General features: G+C 59.2%; 1 protein-coding gene across 1 annotated transcript; it reads right to left on the reverse strand.

Annotated features, from left to right (window-relative positions):
* Window positions 1-1,520: 1,520 nt before the first annotated feature.
* On the reverse strand, window positions 1,521-1,922 carry LOC144948508 (histone H2B type 3-B). The gene has a single exon (XM_078878055.1). The coding sequence runs from the start codon at window positions 1,920-1,922 to the stop codon at window positions 1,521-1,523; it is 402 nt and encodes a 133-aa protein (XP_078734181.1).
* Window positions 1,923-15,435: the final 13,513 nt, after the last annotated feature.

The raw sequence follows: 15,435 nt of genomic DNA on the forward strand, positions 1-15,435 counted from the left end.
GGCAGGCGAACGCGCTCCAGTCCCCACCGACGGAAAATTCTTTAACCGTTGTAAGGTGGCGACTCCGACTCCTCTTCCCGCCGTCTTCCAATGGTGGTGGTTGTGATGGCAAATTCAAAATGGCGTCGGCCCGCGGCGTGGCCAAGATGGCGGTTTGGCGCCACGGAGCGCGCAAAATGGCGGCCTCTTGCCGCGTGGGCAATGGCGGCGGCAGGACAGGCAACGTGGCGGCCCGCGGAGCACCAATTGCATCATCCATCGTCCCTGGCGCGACGAGATGGCATAGATGCGCCAGGACGTCCTTAAGTGCCTCCAGTTGTACCGCCATCGCTTGCCATCGTTGATCCGCGTCTGATGATGTCGACGGACCCGCCACCGCGCCAACATCCTCCACTCCCGTTCCCGTGGTCGCCTCAGCCGGGCTCTCCTCCACCACCCCAACAAGATCCGTGGTTGGAGGGAGTTCGTCGTCGTCGGACGAAGAAGCCGATGCAGGCGCCGGATTAACTTTCTTCCTCACTTGTTTCGACATGCCGTTGCACTTCCGACACCAGTGTAATAAACGACTGGACCACGATGTCTGGCTCAGTGTCCTTTATTCGGTTCGTGCTGTACACCCACACGGCTGTCTTTACTCTGTAGCTTCTCCACGGTGCTGACTCCAATGTCGGCCCGATCCACAACAGCAGCCCCGCTGCTGTTTCTCTCACACAGCCCCCCTTGGCTGTACTCGCTGCAACTCCTCTCTCTCCACAGCTCTGACAGCCTCGTGCTGTCTCCCTCTCTCCCTCCGCAGCTCTCACAGCCTCGTGCTGTCTCTCTCTCTCTCCGCAGCTCCTCCTGGCAGCCACACCGCTGCCTCTAACACGCAGCCCTTCTGGCTGTCTCCTCTGCAGCTGCACACCACTCCGCAGCTTCCTCTTGTCTTCGGGGTTGGCTCCCGATGGCCGTCGGCGCCCCCCCCTCTCCACACTCGCCCGCGTGGCCTCACTCTTTTCCGCTCACACCCCGACTGACTTCCCCTTCCGGTTTACCCGCTTAAGGACCCGAACCTTCCACCCACGTCACATGACTCCACCCCCCGTGACGTCACATCCGGAAGGTCGCTTACGCCCGCATTACACTAGGCGCTTACTTTTACATATATGTACACGTGCAAAATGTTAGTTCCTGCCCGAAAATACAACCACGAATTAAATATATTGCATTGCAAGGTTTTGGCGCCAAATATCCAATGTAATATCTGAATGGGCTGCAGATGAAATCAATGGACAAACAAGTCCAATAAATGCCTGCTGGTGAATATGATGTGCCATGAATATTGTTATCGCTTTTATTCACGTTGAAACAGGTCAAAATGCGATCGATCTCTCCATTTCAATGAGCGAACAATGTCCCCGCGTGAACCGGGACTTTGTTGGAAGTTTCGTTTTGTACTCCTGCTAGGACTGGTAATAGCAGGTTCGGAGAGGTGGGTGGCTCTGAAAAGAGCCTTTGTAATTAATGGTGGAGTCGAGGCTTCACTTGGAGCTTGTGTACTTGGTGACGGCCTTGGTGCCCTCCGACACGGCGTGCTTGGCCAGCTCGCCGGGGAGCAGCAGTCGCACTGCGGTCTGGATCTCCCGAGAGGTGATGGTGGAGCGTTTGTTGTAGTGCGCCAGGCGGGACGCCTCGGAAGCGATGCGCTCAAAGATGTCGTTGACGAACGAGTTCATGATGCTCATTGCCTTGGACGAGATGCCGGTATCGGGGTGCACCTGCTTCATCACCTTGTAGATGTAAATGGCGTAGCTCTCCTTCCTGCGGTGGCGTCGCTTCTTGCCATCCTTGCGCGTAGCCTTGGTCACAGCCTTCTTGGAGCCCTTCTTGGGAGCAGGAACCTTAGCCGGCCCAGCACTCTTTGATGCGGGAGGATCGGGCATGTCGACGCGTCGTAGGCAGCTTCGGGTCAGTTCACAACAGACGGGAAGCGAATGTGGATGTCGGTCGCGCGTTGAGCTCCTTTTATAGGAGGCGAGATGCAAATCAGAGGATCGTAGTGCGCGGCGCTGCTGAGTGGCTCTTTTAGTACCATCCCTCTCCATCAGCCTCCAATGAGAAACGCGGACGCGATGTTCACTTTAATATAGTTTTTACTGCAAAAATGACTTGTGAATATAACACAATGTAATGTCCAAACATGTATATTAGTGAATTGCAGCCATGGCCATTGATTTTGTTTTAAAAAGGATGACTAGAAAACCCAATACAGTATATTGTGTTTTGAGTGTGGGTGTTTTTGTTTCTTACGAAGGATTGTTTCACAACTCGTCTAAAACGGCACACGGGCGTTTTATGAACGCAATTTGGATAAATACAAGCGCTCGGTGGAGAAAAATAACTTCGCTGTTGTGCTGTACAGGTGGAGATTAGCGTTCCGGCACGCTACGTCAATTAGGACGAGTGTGCTGTAAGATTGTGGCGCCAAATGCTCTACGTAATTGTGGGGGTCGCTAGCCCCCGAGACCTCCCTCGATAATACTAACGGCCGGACTAACATCATCAATCGCCCCCCCGCTGCTAAGCGAACCGCCGCTAGGCTCCTCACCCAGGGTGTGGGAGCCGTCACCCGAGGATTCCCCTCCACCGCGGGTCCGCGTAGCAGGCATGGATAACCACGCACGCGCACACCCACACACAGCTCTGCACGGCACTCACCCAACCCTGACCACTCACGTTAGGATCGCGCACCTGTGTTACACACGTCGTGAACGTGCGCGCACACACGCATACAGCTCCACACGCGATACCCACTCCTGCGCCGCTCTGCGCCGCGCTGGCCGCCCACGTTACGATCGCGCACCTTGGGCACGCCGATTACGCACGCCGAGAGCTTACGCAAGTAACGAGCGCACGCAAGCGGGGCACACGCCGACACGACGACTCGTCCCCTCCCCCACTCGCGCGTGCACGTCAACACAAATATCGTACAAGGACGATTCTCCTCTCACACGGCTGCGTAGTCACGCCAACACACCAAAAGTGCTCTCCCCGGGCGTTAACGCACACACCTCCGTACCCGCACAATCGTACAGAGACCACGGCCTTTATGCGTACAACGACCACACACTCGCGAATGCAGTGCACGCTAATACCACGTTCCAAAAACACCCAACAACACGGTTTTGTTACTACGCTCGAGATTTTATTAGCCCTTGCTAACCAACCGAGCCACCCGTGTGTGTGTGCGGGACAGCAAGGCGCTTCTAACCCACACTCTGGTGCCGTGTAGCCCTATTCTATGCTGCGCTCTCTGCTAAACCGCTTTCCTACTCGTCCTTACCCCGAACTAACCCTCTCCTACGGATCCTACCCTCCGCTCTGAGGTGTTGTAAGGCGCGCAACACGATACCGTCTGTAGTCCTTGGTGACCTTGCGGCGCTCAGATCGTCCTGCAGACAATCTAGCGGCTCGCCCGATGACTCCTTCGTCGCTGACCCCGTGTCCAAACTCCAGAAGAAGAGAGTTCCCTACTGCCCCTGCGTTTTCTTTTAAACTATTCACATCAAAGGCTAGGAGCCCCCGTCCCGACCGCCTTGGTCTCTCGACCAATCCTGAGCCTAGGATTTCCCGCTCTTTTGCGATCCCGCCGGCCTTTGAACTTTCGACCAATCAGTCGTCCCGGGTCCTGATCCCAGCTATCTGCCTTGCTGACCCGTGTTTGTGTTTGTATGCGTTTCTAACTGCGGGGCTCTCTGAGCTCGCCGTGGTCGTGCGATCTCAAATCCGCCCACGGCGCCGCAGTGTTACTTGGCCTGGGAAGGGTCCTGTCCAATTCCCTGGCCCTGAGAAACCGTGGGGTAACCCCCCTAGGGGGCCCTCGGGTGAAAACTCAGGGTAGGTGACCCGACCACGAGGCCCTACGTGGGTGCGGGTGCGTGTTTATGTGGGGGGGGTGATGGGGGGCAGTGCGGCGGTGGAAGCCGGGCGGCTCCCTGGCTCGGCCGAGCGGCCCCGTCGCTGTGGCACCACATAGCCCCCCGGGGTGCCAGTCCCCGTCCCGGGTTGACTGGAGCACCTCGCCTGGGTTGCCCCCACGAGGTATCGCCGCGGGGTCCGCGGGATTCGCCCGGCCCTTGTGGCTGGCCTCGGGGGTGGCGGCTCCGTCTCCTGGGGCTCCGGCGGTGGTCTCCTCCTCCATTCCAACGGCTCCCCTCGGTCTCCGGCACCTGCGGGCTGGGGGACAAACTCAGAGGCGGTGGGGTTTAAGGGTCGCCGTCCTCGTCGCCCCCGGCCCCGCCCGGGGCCCCTCGGAGCCCGGGGCTCCGTGGGGCCCATATATTGCGCGAGGCCCCCGGGCACGGGGGGTGGGGGGACCCCGGGGTTTCGGGGTACTTGGACGGCGGGGCTCCCCCCCTCGGGGGCTGCTCGCCACGGCTTCAGTCGGCGGATGTTGACCACCATCTCCCGGCCCCTCTCTCCTCCCTGAATCAGCACCGTCCATGGTGAGATCTGCCGTCTCACAATCCAGGGTCCTCGCCAGTAGGTGGTCAGCTTCCCCACCTGTCCGGCACCGACGCGGGGAGTGTACAGCCACACCTCGGAGCCCGCAGTGTAGAAGGGGGGCTCCATACGGGGTCGGGCGCCCTGCTCTTGCCGCTGGTGCGCGGCCTCTCCGTGCGGGTAGGCTCGGCCCCTGGCCTCTCGCAGGGTCTCCAGCAAGTGCTCCATGGGGTGGCTCCCTTCCTCCCGTTGCGGCGGAGGGACACCGAACAGCAGATCTGCGGGCAGGCGAGACTCGCGACCAAACATCATTAGGAATGGGGTCTGTCCTGTAGATGTGTGAACGGCGGTGGTGTAGGCGAACAGGGCATAGGGGAGGTGTTCGTCCCAGTCCTGTTGATTCGCGGCCGCCATGCGTTTAAGCTTCCCGGCCAGAGTCTGGTTCATCCTCTCTACCATCCCGTTCGCCTGGGGGTGATATGCCGTGGTTCGGTCCTTCTGGATCCCGAACTCTCGGCACAGCGCCTGGAATAGTTCGGCCTCGAATTCACTACCCTGGTCGGTAATGACTCGTTCGGGGATCCCGCACTTAAGTACGTAGTTTTCCACGAAGGCCCGGGCCACTACGAGGGCTGTTTTATCCGGGATAGCCACCGCCACGGGGTAGCGGGTGAAGTACTCCACCGCTACAAGAATATATCGGTTGCCCCGGTGGGATCGTGGAAAGGGCCCCTGCAGGTCGATTCCGACCAACTGATTCGTCCGACTGACTCGGAACGGCCTCAGGGGTACCTGGTACCTCGCCGGCTTTTGCCCACACTGCTGACAGGCCCGGCAGCCCTGCACCCAGGCGGCCACATCTTGCGCTAATTTAGGCCAGAGATACTGGCGACGCAGAGTCTCCCGGGTGCGCCGTTCCCCATCATGGCCCCCGAGCGGGTGGTCGTGTACCAGTCGTAGTAGTTGGGGCCGCACATGGGCGGGAACGCAGATGCACCCCGGCTGCCCAGCGTCGGCCAGTTCCCTCACCACCCCGTTTTCTACACACAACCGGGCATACAAACCGCTCCAGGGCCCTGGTAGTGCATCCTTCCTCTCTCGCAGTGCCGCCTCCACCGCCGCCAGATCCGGATCCCGCTGCTGGGTTTGTCGCAGCTGCTCGTCGTCCAAGCCCGGGAAGGCGCAGCCGACATCCTCTTGGATCCGCCCGGTTGGGGTGGGATGATCTGTCTGTCCCCGGGCTCCTTCTGCAGGGGTTCCTGCGGCGCACACTGCACTCTCTCTCGGGGGGGGGAGTTTAGTTTCCGCGCGCTCCTTGGGTTCTGCTGCCTGGCGGCAGCGTCCCCCCGTGAAGCACGGGCAGGCGTCTCCCTCCCTCGTCTCAGCGCACACCGCGGGCCGTCTTGACAAGGCGTCCGCGTTCGCGTGTGTTCGCCCCGCTCGGTACTCGATCTGCAGGTTTTACTCCTGCAGCTGCGCCAGCCATCGAGCCATCTGCCCCCGCGGTTCCTTGAATGTAAGGAGGAACTGCAGTGCATAATGATCGGTGCGCACACGACATTTCCTGCCGTACAAGTACGGTCGGAACTGTTTACACGCGAAAATTACAGCATACAGTTCCTGACGGGTTACACAATAGTTCAGTTCGGCCCCGCTCAGGGTCCGACTGGCGTATGCGATGACCCGCTCCGTCCCACCCTGCACTTGCGACAGCACCGCGCCCAGCCCACTGCTGCAGGCGTCAGTGTCCAAAATAAAATCGGTGGTGAAATCTGGGAAAGCCAAGGTGGGGGTGTGGGTGAGGTGGTCTTTGAGTGTGGTGAAAGCCGTCTGGCAGGCCTCCGACCACTGATAGGGGTTCTTAGGGGAGGTGAGTTGGGTGAGGGGGCGTGCAATCTCACTGAATCCCTTTACAAATCGACGGTAATAAGTGGCGAGTCCCAAGAATGACCTGATCTCCGTCAGGTTCCTCGGCCGCGGCCAATCCACTACGGCACGCACCTTCTCGGGATCGGTGCTCACCCCTGCCTCGCTGACTCGGTGTCCGAGGTACCCCACCTCGCGTTGCGCAATGTAACACTTACGTGGCTTGAGCTTGAGATGGGCTGCTCGCAGTCGCTGGAATACTTCCCGCAGCCTGGACCAGTGTTCGGACAGCGACCTACTGAACACTATTACGTCGTCCAGGTAAATCAGGCACTGTTCCCACTGCAAGCCCCGCATCACCAACTCCATCAACCGCTGGAACGTCGCGGGCGCGTTAGTGAGTCCGAACGGCAACACTCGAAACTCAAACAGGCCCATCGGGGTGGTGAATGCTGTTTTTGGCCGATCCTCCTCCGTCATCTCCACCTGCCAGTAACCGGACGCCAGATCGAGGGTGGAAAAATACCGCGCTCCTGCGAGACTGTCGAAGGTGTCGTCGATGCGTGGGATGGGAAAAGCGTCGCCGAGGGTGACTGCGTTCAATTTTCGGTAATCAACGCAGAACCGAGTCGATCCGTCCTTTTTTGTTACCAGTACCACCGGGGCAGACCAAGGGCTCGCGGAGGGCTGGATTATGTTATCGCGTAGCATATCCGTGACTGCCTCTTTGATCTGGGTCCGTTCAGGCGCGCCCACTCGGTATGCGGGGAGTTTGATGGGTCGGGCTGCACCTGTGTCAATTTGGTGCTTGACCAGGTCGGTCCGGCCCACGTCCGAATCGTGCTCACTGAACACGTCGGCGTACTCCCGCAATAACCCGCGCAGCTGATCGGCCTCCCCCTTAGGTAAGGCTGCCCAAGGCACATGTAACGCATCCTGCAGGGGAACAATCTCGGCTCGGGGGGTCGGGCCGACCCGCCAGGCCAGATCCTGGCTGTCCTCGGGGCGGCCAGGGTCCTCCGCCCAGAGTGCGAACACCGAGTCGTTCGAGTGGCGAGCGTGCAGGGGGTGTACGGTGGCTACCGGGGTGCGTCGTCGTATCATTGCCGGGGTACTGTGTGGGTTAAACACACGTATAAACAGCCGGCCCCCATCTGCGTTTACCAGTGTGGCTGACCCTACCACCCCGTATCGCGATGCCAACTCCGGGTGAGGAGTCAGCATTACCTCGCCCGATGGTCGGTGGGTTGGGTCGGTGGAGAGGGTTGCCACTGGCACCAGCATCTCGGCGAGAGGCCCGATGGTGACGGCCGACACCAGCGTAGCGGCCACGGGTGTGAAGCGTGGGCGATTCGGCTCCTGTCCTAGGAACGGAATCCGCTCCCCGCTGCCCTCCACCGTAGCGCATCGTTGCCGGGGCTGTACGTTAAGTCCCAACTTTTCCAGGAGGTCCGTTCCTGCAATGCACTCGTGGCACAACACACTCGAAACGTAGAATTCCTGTGTGCACACCTGGTTTCCTAGACGGACCTCGAGGGAGACCTTCCCCAGCAACCCCATCCCGGCTCCGCTTGCCGTGTGCAGCGCGCGATCCGGGGCCTGCAGGCAGCCCACGTCCACCCCGAGCATGCTGCAGTGCGCGGCGCTCATGAGAGAGGCCACGGCGCCCGTGTCCAACAGGATCCGGGTGCGCTGCCCGTTCACCTGGCCTTCCACCAGCGACGTGGCTCCCGTTATCCCTGCCACCAGCTCCCGCAGCCAATCGCCCGAGGTCCCTGCGCCCTTGGGTGTTGTCGTTGTAACCTGTTTATGGATCACTCGCTCGCCATTATTATTACAGCTGGTTTGGGTCGGGTCCACGTCGATTTCATCCCCCGGTGGTCCCCTCTCTAGGGGGGGCTTAGTGTTTGACCTATGCATCGGCCTCGCACGGGCGAGCTGAGGGCAGTCCCTCATGAGATGCCCTCGACGGTCGCACACATAACACGTCCTGGGAGGAGTGGCGGCTCTGTGGCAAACTTTCTGCCCACTCCCTCCTCCCCCCGTGCGCTGTTGCTCATACTCTGCTTCTAGTCGGGCTATCCTTCCAGTTAGCTCTCCTACCGCGGAGTCTAGGTCCCCCATTTCGGATCGGATGGTCTCAACGGAGGATTGCACCTGGGTTACCTGGCCGGCTATATCTCCCATGCCGGTCTGTAACCCAGCTACCCAACCCGGGGTTGTCTCGCGGGACACGGGAGGTTCTCTTTCCCGGCCCCTTACCGTCCTCGCGAGCTCCTGTTCCTCCTCCTCGTCTTCCGAGAGCAGGCTCGCAATGGCGCGCTCTCGTCCCAGCCCCCGGAGCTGCGCGCGTTCGCTGTGAATTCTTTCACACTTACGTGCGCGCTCGACAAGGGTGTTAAAGGGAAGACGTGGGCAGCTCATGTCTGGCTGCCACCACGCCGTGCGAGACAGGTACCGCTGGATTTTCTCGGCAGCCAGTTCCTCAATAACCTCAGTTGCGTACCCCGGGCGTGCGATCTTTGTTAACTCGCGCACATCCTCGGCGTAATCACGGAGATCTTCGCCAGGTTGGCGACGGCGCGCCTCTAAGGCCGATTTTGCTTCCTCCTCGTCACGTGTGCCAAAACGCTGATCGAGTCGGCGCATCAGCTCCTCTAGCTGTGTCTGTGCGCTCGCGGGTAACGCTTCTACAAAATCGGCTGCCCGCCCATCAAGATTCATATTAAGTTGACGTACTGCCTGCGCGTCCATCCATCCATTAATTTCCTTGGCCCCTAAGAGATTTCGGGCGAATGCCTTCCACGAAGGGGCCCCCCGGCCGGTAAATATCAGTCTTATTTTAGCGTGAGGTAACGCGGGGGTCCGTACCGCTTCCGACACCAATTTGTGGGGGTCGCTAGCCCCCGAGATCCCTCCCTCGATAATACTAACGGCCGGACTAACATCATCAATCGCCCCCCCCGCTGCTAAGCGAACCGCCGCTAGGCTCCTCACCCAGGGTGTGGGAGCCGTCACCCGAGGATTCCCCTCCACCGCGGGTCCGCGTAGCAGGCATGGATAACCACGCACGCGCACACCCACACACAGCTCTGCACGGCACTCACCCAACCCTGACCACTCACGTTAGGATCGCGCACCTGTGTTACACACGTCGTGAACGTGCGCGCACACACGCATACAGCTCCACACGCGATACCCACTCCTGCGCCGCTCTGCGCCGCGCTGGCCGCCCACGTTACGATCGCGCACCTTGGGCACGCCGATTACGCACGCCGAGAGCTTACGCAAGTGTAGTAACGCTCACGACTCGTTCACACCGGAGTTGGAGGCACACTTGTTTATTTAACACCAACGTTGTGACATACACATTTGAGGGGGTATCGGCCCCCTCACCCGTCTATCTGAGGACACACCTCTCTAGCTAACCCTAGCCTGCCTCTGAGTCCTCCACTAATGGGCTAGGGGAGGCTATCTTGGCCCGACACTGGTCAGTCGGGCCCGGTACCCAGAGTCCAGACCAGCACTGGCTCTGGCTCTGGTACCACGCCACTGGCTCGAGCCTGCGCGGTCCTGATAAGGACGGCGTACCAGGGGGAGTCCAGGGCTCTATCTCAGACGTCTTCCGCCTCCTCTTCTTTAGCTAAACATCACTCCCGAGCCCTTCGATACAATCCCCTTTTATACCCAACCCCTCCCTGAGGGGTGGGGCCCCGGGGGATCATAACGACCGAATCGACCCCCCAGGGTGTCTGGCGCGGACGTCGCAGAGGGCACCTGCTTGTGCACACATGTAGCCCCGCCTACTGTGTTTGTTTACCATAGGCTGCCATGCATAACGGGCTCTCTCTCTAACACCCCTACATCACTCCCCCCCGCATAGCATGCAGCCGTCCCGGCTGCCAACATACAAAAATTTGACAATAAAGGTGCCTTCACCCCCTGACCGCGCGTGTGCCTCACTATTTTTGAACAATAACAGGAACCAGAACAAGAACGCAACAACAAGATGAGAAACAACCCGACGCACCCCCCCCCGAATAAATACGAATTCCGTAAAAAAAACAGCCTATATACAATCAGCAGGGAACCCACCACGCACACACAACACACGGTGAACCCAACATATGTACATCCGAGGAGCGGGGAACACACCACCCACACAACAGCCAATAAACACAACAGCTATGTACACATTTTCCGGCCTCACAACAGTTTGCGCATTTTAGCGCGCGTCCTTGCAGCGGGCCCCTCGCACGGGGTAACCCCGCGTGGCGGACCATCAGGTGGCGACTGTCCGTCTTGGGGTGAGCATTCATCCGACTCCGCGTGACCCTCGGTATCCGCAGGAGGGGTGATCGGGCGTGAGCCCGTCACTCCCGATGCTCCTGAAGGTGGCACAGCCGGCAAGGCATTAGGTGAGAGCGACGGAGACGGACCCAGCGAGTCGGCCGACCCCCCACACGTTTGGCCACGCGCGTGTGAAGTGGGATTGTGTACCGCTGCGAAGGGTTTCAACCTAGAGGGGTGCACGAACCATCTCCGCTTCCCCCACTTTATGCGCACGCACTGCGGACGTAACACCTCCACCACTTCCACAGGGCCCCGCCACGGCCGCACCAGTTTAGAGGAGGTTGCCAGTGGCACCTGGGGGCAGTGCAACCATGCCTTGTCCCCCGGCTTCCACTGCAGTATGTGCGCTCGACTCAATCTGAGGCGCTCATTCGCCTTCTGACGGAGGTCAAAGTTTTGCATTGCAGCATCCCGTGCCTCGGTCAATTTGTCCAGATTAAATTTAACATGGTCAGCCAGATTAGTTTTTCCCTGCGGCACGGGGATCCGCAACTTGGCACGAACAGGCGGGTCTGGTTCTCGGCCGTACATGAGGTAAAAGGGAGAAAACCCCGTAGCTGCATGGGGTGCCATCCGGTACGCCGCCAAGACCCCCTGAATTTGTAGGTCCCAATCCGTTTGCGAGTCCGAAACTTGTTGTGATAACATGGACGAGATGGTGCGATGCAAACGTTCGACCATCCCGTCAGTTTGTGGGTGATATGGGGAGGTCCGAATTTTCTTTGTGCCCAGGAGATCGCAGACTTGTCTGAGTAGTTTACCGGAAAAATTTCTGCCCTGGTCGGTCAGCAACCTCTCCGGAGCACCTTTGTCCAGGACATAACCCTGAACAAAGGCCTCCACGATGGCTGCTGCCGACTGGTTGGCCAGAGGCCAGGCCATAGGCCAGCGTGTAAAATACTCGACACCAGTCAACAAATATCTATTCCCCCTGGGGGTGGCGGGGAATGGTCCCAAAATGTCCAGAGCGACCAGCTCGTTTATCCTGGACACTTTGATCGATTGCAAAGGCGGGTTAGACTCCCGTGCCGGCGGTTTGCGTTGTGCACATTGAGGGCATGATCCCAACAAATCCCCAACATCCCTCGTCATGCCAGGCCAATAAAAATCAAGTTGCAACAAGGCGAGAGTCTTTTGGGTCCCCAGGTGTAGGAGGCGCTCATGAGCGGCCCATACCACCCTACCCCGCAACCCAGTAGGGACCACCAGCCGATGTCGGCGTGACTTCCCGTCCCAATGCATCAGCAGACCTTGGCACATTTCCCATGCGTCGGAACCACCTCTTTTTCCCCCCGCCGCACCGCCAACGCGACGTCGCCACCCGAGGAGGGAGACATCCTCCATCTGGAGGCGCCCCCATTCAATGACGGGCAACCCCAACAGGGAATCTTTGCCCTGTTGTTCGATCGAATTAGGAACCACTGCATCGTCGTCGTTGGCGGCCGCCAAGACAGGTAGCGATGTGTCCCCTGGAGGCCTGCAACGTCCAGACCCCAGGAGGCATGCACACTCGGAGGCGGTTGGCAAGCGTGACAGAGCGTCCGCGTTGGTGTGGCGAACGCCCTTACGGTATGTGGTTTGGAAATCGTAATCCTGGAGGACCTCCAACCATCGGGACAATTGTCCCGATGGCTGTTGAACCCTCAGGGCGTACTGCAGTGCCGCATGATCTGTGCGGACGGTGAAACGCCGACCGTACAGATATGGGCGATACTGTTGGATGAAATGGACAATTGCCAACAGTTCCCTACGGGTGACACAATATCGTTGCTCCGCTGGAGACAACACCCGACTGCCGTACGCAACCACATGTTCCACGCCGTCAACCACCTGGGAGAGCACGCCCCCAATACCCGTGTTGCTCGCATCGGTGTCGAGCAAGAACGGTTTTGAAAAATCAGGGTAAATCAGGGGAGGAGCGTTTACCAAAGCATCCCGAAGGGAGCAAAAAGCAGCCTCCTCCTCCTGACCCCAGCAAAACCGAACCCCTTTAGATGTTAAAGCATGTAGGGGTTTGGCGATAGTCGCAAAATTAGCGACGAAGCGTCTATAATACGACGCAAACCCAATAAAACTCCTAACCTCTCCCACTGAGGTGGGAGTCGGCCAGGAGCTTACACACTGCGTTTTGGCGGGATCGGTAGAAATACCTGAGCGCCCCACGATGTGCCCCAAATAACGCACCGACTCGCGTAACAAATGGCATTTTTGGGGCTTAAATTTCAAATTAGCAGCCCGCATCTTTAGGAAAACCGCCCGCAACCTCTGGAGATGTTCCTCAAAAGTTTTGCCAAAGACAATGACGTCATCCAAATAAATCAGGCACGACTCCCATTGCAATCCAGCCAAAACCAATTCCATCAACCGCTGGAAAGTTGCCGGCGCTGAGTGTAAGCCCATCGGCAACCGGTTGAATTGAAACAGGCCGTGCGGAGTACGGAAAGCAGTTTTAGGCTTTGAATCATCGTCCAGAGGAAGCTGCCAGAATCCCGAAAGTAAGTCCAATGTGGAGAAGAATCGCGCTCCCGCCAAGGCGTCAAGCGATTCGTCCATCCGTGGGAGCGGGTATGCGTCGGCAACCGTAATTTTATTAAGGCGCCGAAAGTCAACGCAAAACCGCAACGAACCGTCCTGCTTCTTAACCAGGACGATCGGCGCTCCCCAAGGGCTGTTGGAGGGAGAAATTATGTCGGCGGCTAGCATGTCATCAACAGCCGATTTGACATGGTCCTTTTCGGCGGGACTCAACCGAAAAGGATTTAGGCGTATTGGCGCGCTGTCACCCGTATCAATATGGTGACGCAGCAGATGAGTGCAGCCCAAATCGTATTTATCCCGACTGAAAACGTCGGAAAATTCCCTCAGTAGTGTCTTAAGACGTTGGCGCTCTAAATTTGACAGGTCCGTCGATCCCGCGCAAAGCGCCTCGAGCCACCCTTCATCGCTGTCTGAATGTGGTCGCGGTGCAGGGGCAGCGCCGACATGACTCGCGACGGGTTCCTCACAGGGCACCGGCGTTGCGTGAGCAAGCACGGTCCCCTGTGGGACCACCACCGTCTGCGAGCCCACATTGAGGACCGCGATGAAGGGTTCTCCATCCCCTCTCACTATGGTCTGGGCCGGGAGTAAATTAGGTCCACTGACCCCGGCCCTAGACGGTCCCAGCAAAACCCCTTGAGCCCCAATGCCCTTAGCGAAGGGCCGCCGAAGTCTCAAAGGAATTAACATTTGCGCCCCCGGAGGAACGCGCACCGTTCTATCTACGAACGCCGGCACCGTCGCGAACGCCGTCCGGCTCGTAGCGGGGGATGGCAAAAACGCCATGCGTCGGCCCGATGGGAGCTCAATGCATCCCTGGTCGATTAATATCCTAATCGGCATTTTGGCCAGGAAATCCGTCCCCAGCAGGCACGGAACCGCCAGCGAGGAGGAAACAAAAATCGGCCCAGATAATTTAATATCCCCGACACAAATTTGGGCTCGAATTTGTCCGATGATGCCAAGTGAACCCCCGTTAGCAGCAAAGAATGGCACGTTAACAGGCATCAAAGGACGGCTTTGGGCAGGGAGAATGTTATAAATCAACTCCGAAATAATGGTCGCCGATGCTCCTGTATCGACCAGGATGCGCACCTCGACCCCATCGATGTGACCCACAACGGCCGACGACCCTGACGACGCGGCTACAACCCGATGGGCCAACACGGACCACTGGCTGGGTTCAATCTGAGTACCCAGAGCGGTGCGTGTTGGTGCCATGGTACGCGATATTGGCCCCCCCTTCGCTGCGGTGTTTAAGTGTGCGACGGGCGTGTGCGTGGGCCAAACGTGAGGGGTGCCGCGACTCGCCGGATTATGATGGTGGAGCTTGTGACGAGGGCCGGCGTCCCGTTGAGGTGTCGTCCTGCGCTGCCCAGGAGAGCGGCACCCCGAGGCGACGTGGCCCCGGATGCCGCAGTTGTAACAGCGTGGAAGCGCTGGTGACGACGATGGATGTTGTAGACGGCTTGAACCAGCCCGGTCCTCCCGTACTCCCGCTCCATGCTGCCGTTGATGGTCGATGGCGCAAACCTCTTCCGCCGGGAGGGTGGCTGCAGCGACGGCACGCCCGCTCGCCGCCTTGCTGGCCTTCCGTCGTTGAGAGGACAGGTTTGCGTGGAGAAGACGGGCCGCTTGGAGGGAGCACATCTCTGCATCGTCCTGTGCGACAATGACGATGTCTAAGTCGTCCGCCAGCAAAAGTATCTTCTCTGTCACCATGGCGTCGACACCCTCGTCATCCATTCGTGGAAAGGCCTCCTTCGCCAGTGCCAGGAGGCTTGTGCGGTACGCCAGGGGCGACTCCTTCGTCCCCCGCTGGCGATCGTAAAAGAGTTGGCGACAGTCCGATGGTGGACCATATACCGCCGACAGCACCTGCATCGCCTTCCGCAGCGTGGAGCGCCTCTCCTTCGAAGCCGATGTTAGAGTGGCGAGGGCGTCGCTGTCGAGAAGTGCTGGCAGCGCGCGGAGAGCCTCGGCGTCTGTCCACTGTGCCATCTCCTGGTGAGCGAGGAAGCGCCGCTGGAAGCCGCCCCAGTCGCCATCCTCGCCCACAAATTCCTTGAGTGGAGGTAGCCGCTGATGTAAGGCAGCGGCTGCAGAGGAAGAACGCACTCCCTCGTCCGCCTCACTCAACTCAGCGTCGGCACGAACCAGCGATGGCATCGCCGGTCGCACCCGTGGTGACGTTCC

This window comes from Lampetra fluviatilis, chromosome 3 (genome assembly GCF_964198595.1).
Source record: "Lampetra fluviatilis chromosome 3, kcLamFluv1.1, whole genome shotgun sequence".
Lineage (NCBI taxonomy): Eukaryota > Metazoa > Chordata > Hyperoartia > Petromyzontiformes > Petromyzontidae > Lampetra > Lampetra fluviatilis.

Bases quoted from the DNA above. Each gene is read 5' to 3' on its own strand.
- LOC144948508 (XM_078878055.1), bottom strand. From the start codon at position 1,922: ATGCCCGATCCTCCCGCATCAAAGAGTGCTGGGCCGGCTAAGGTTCCT.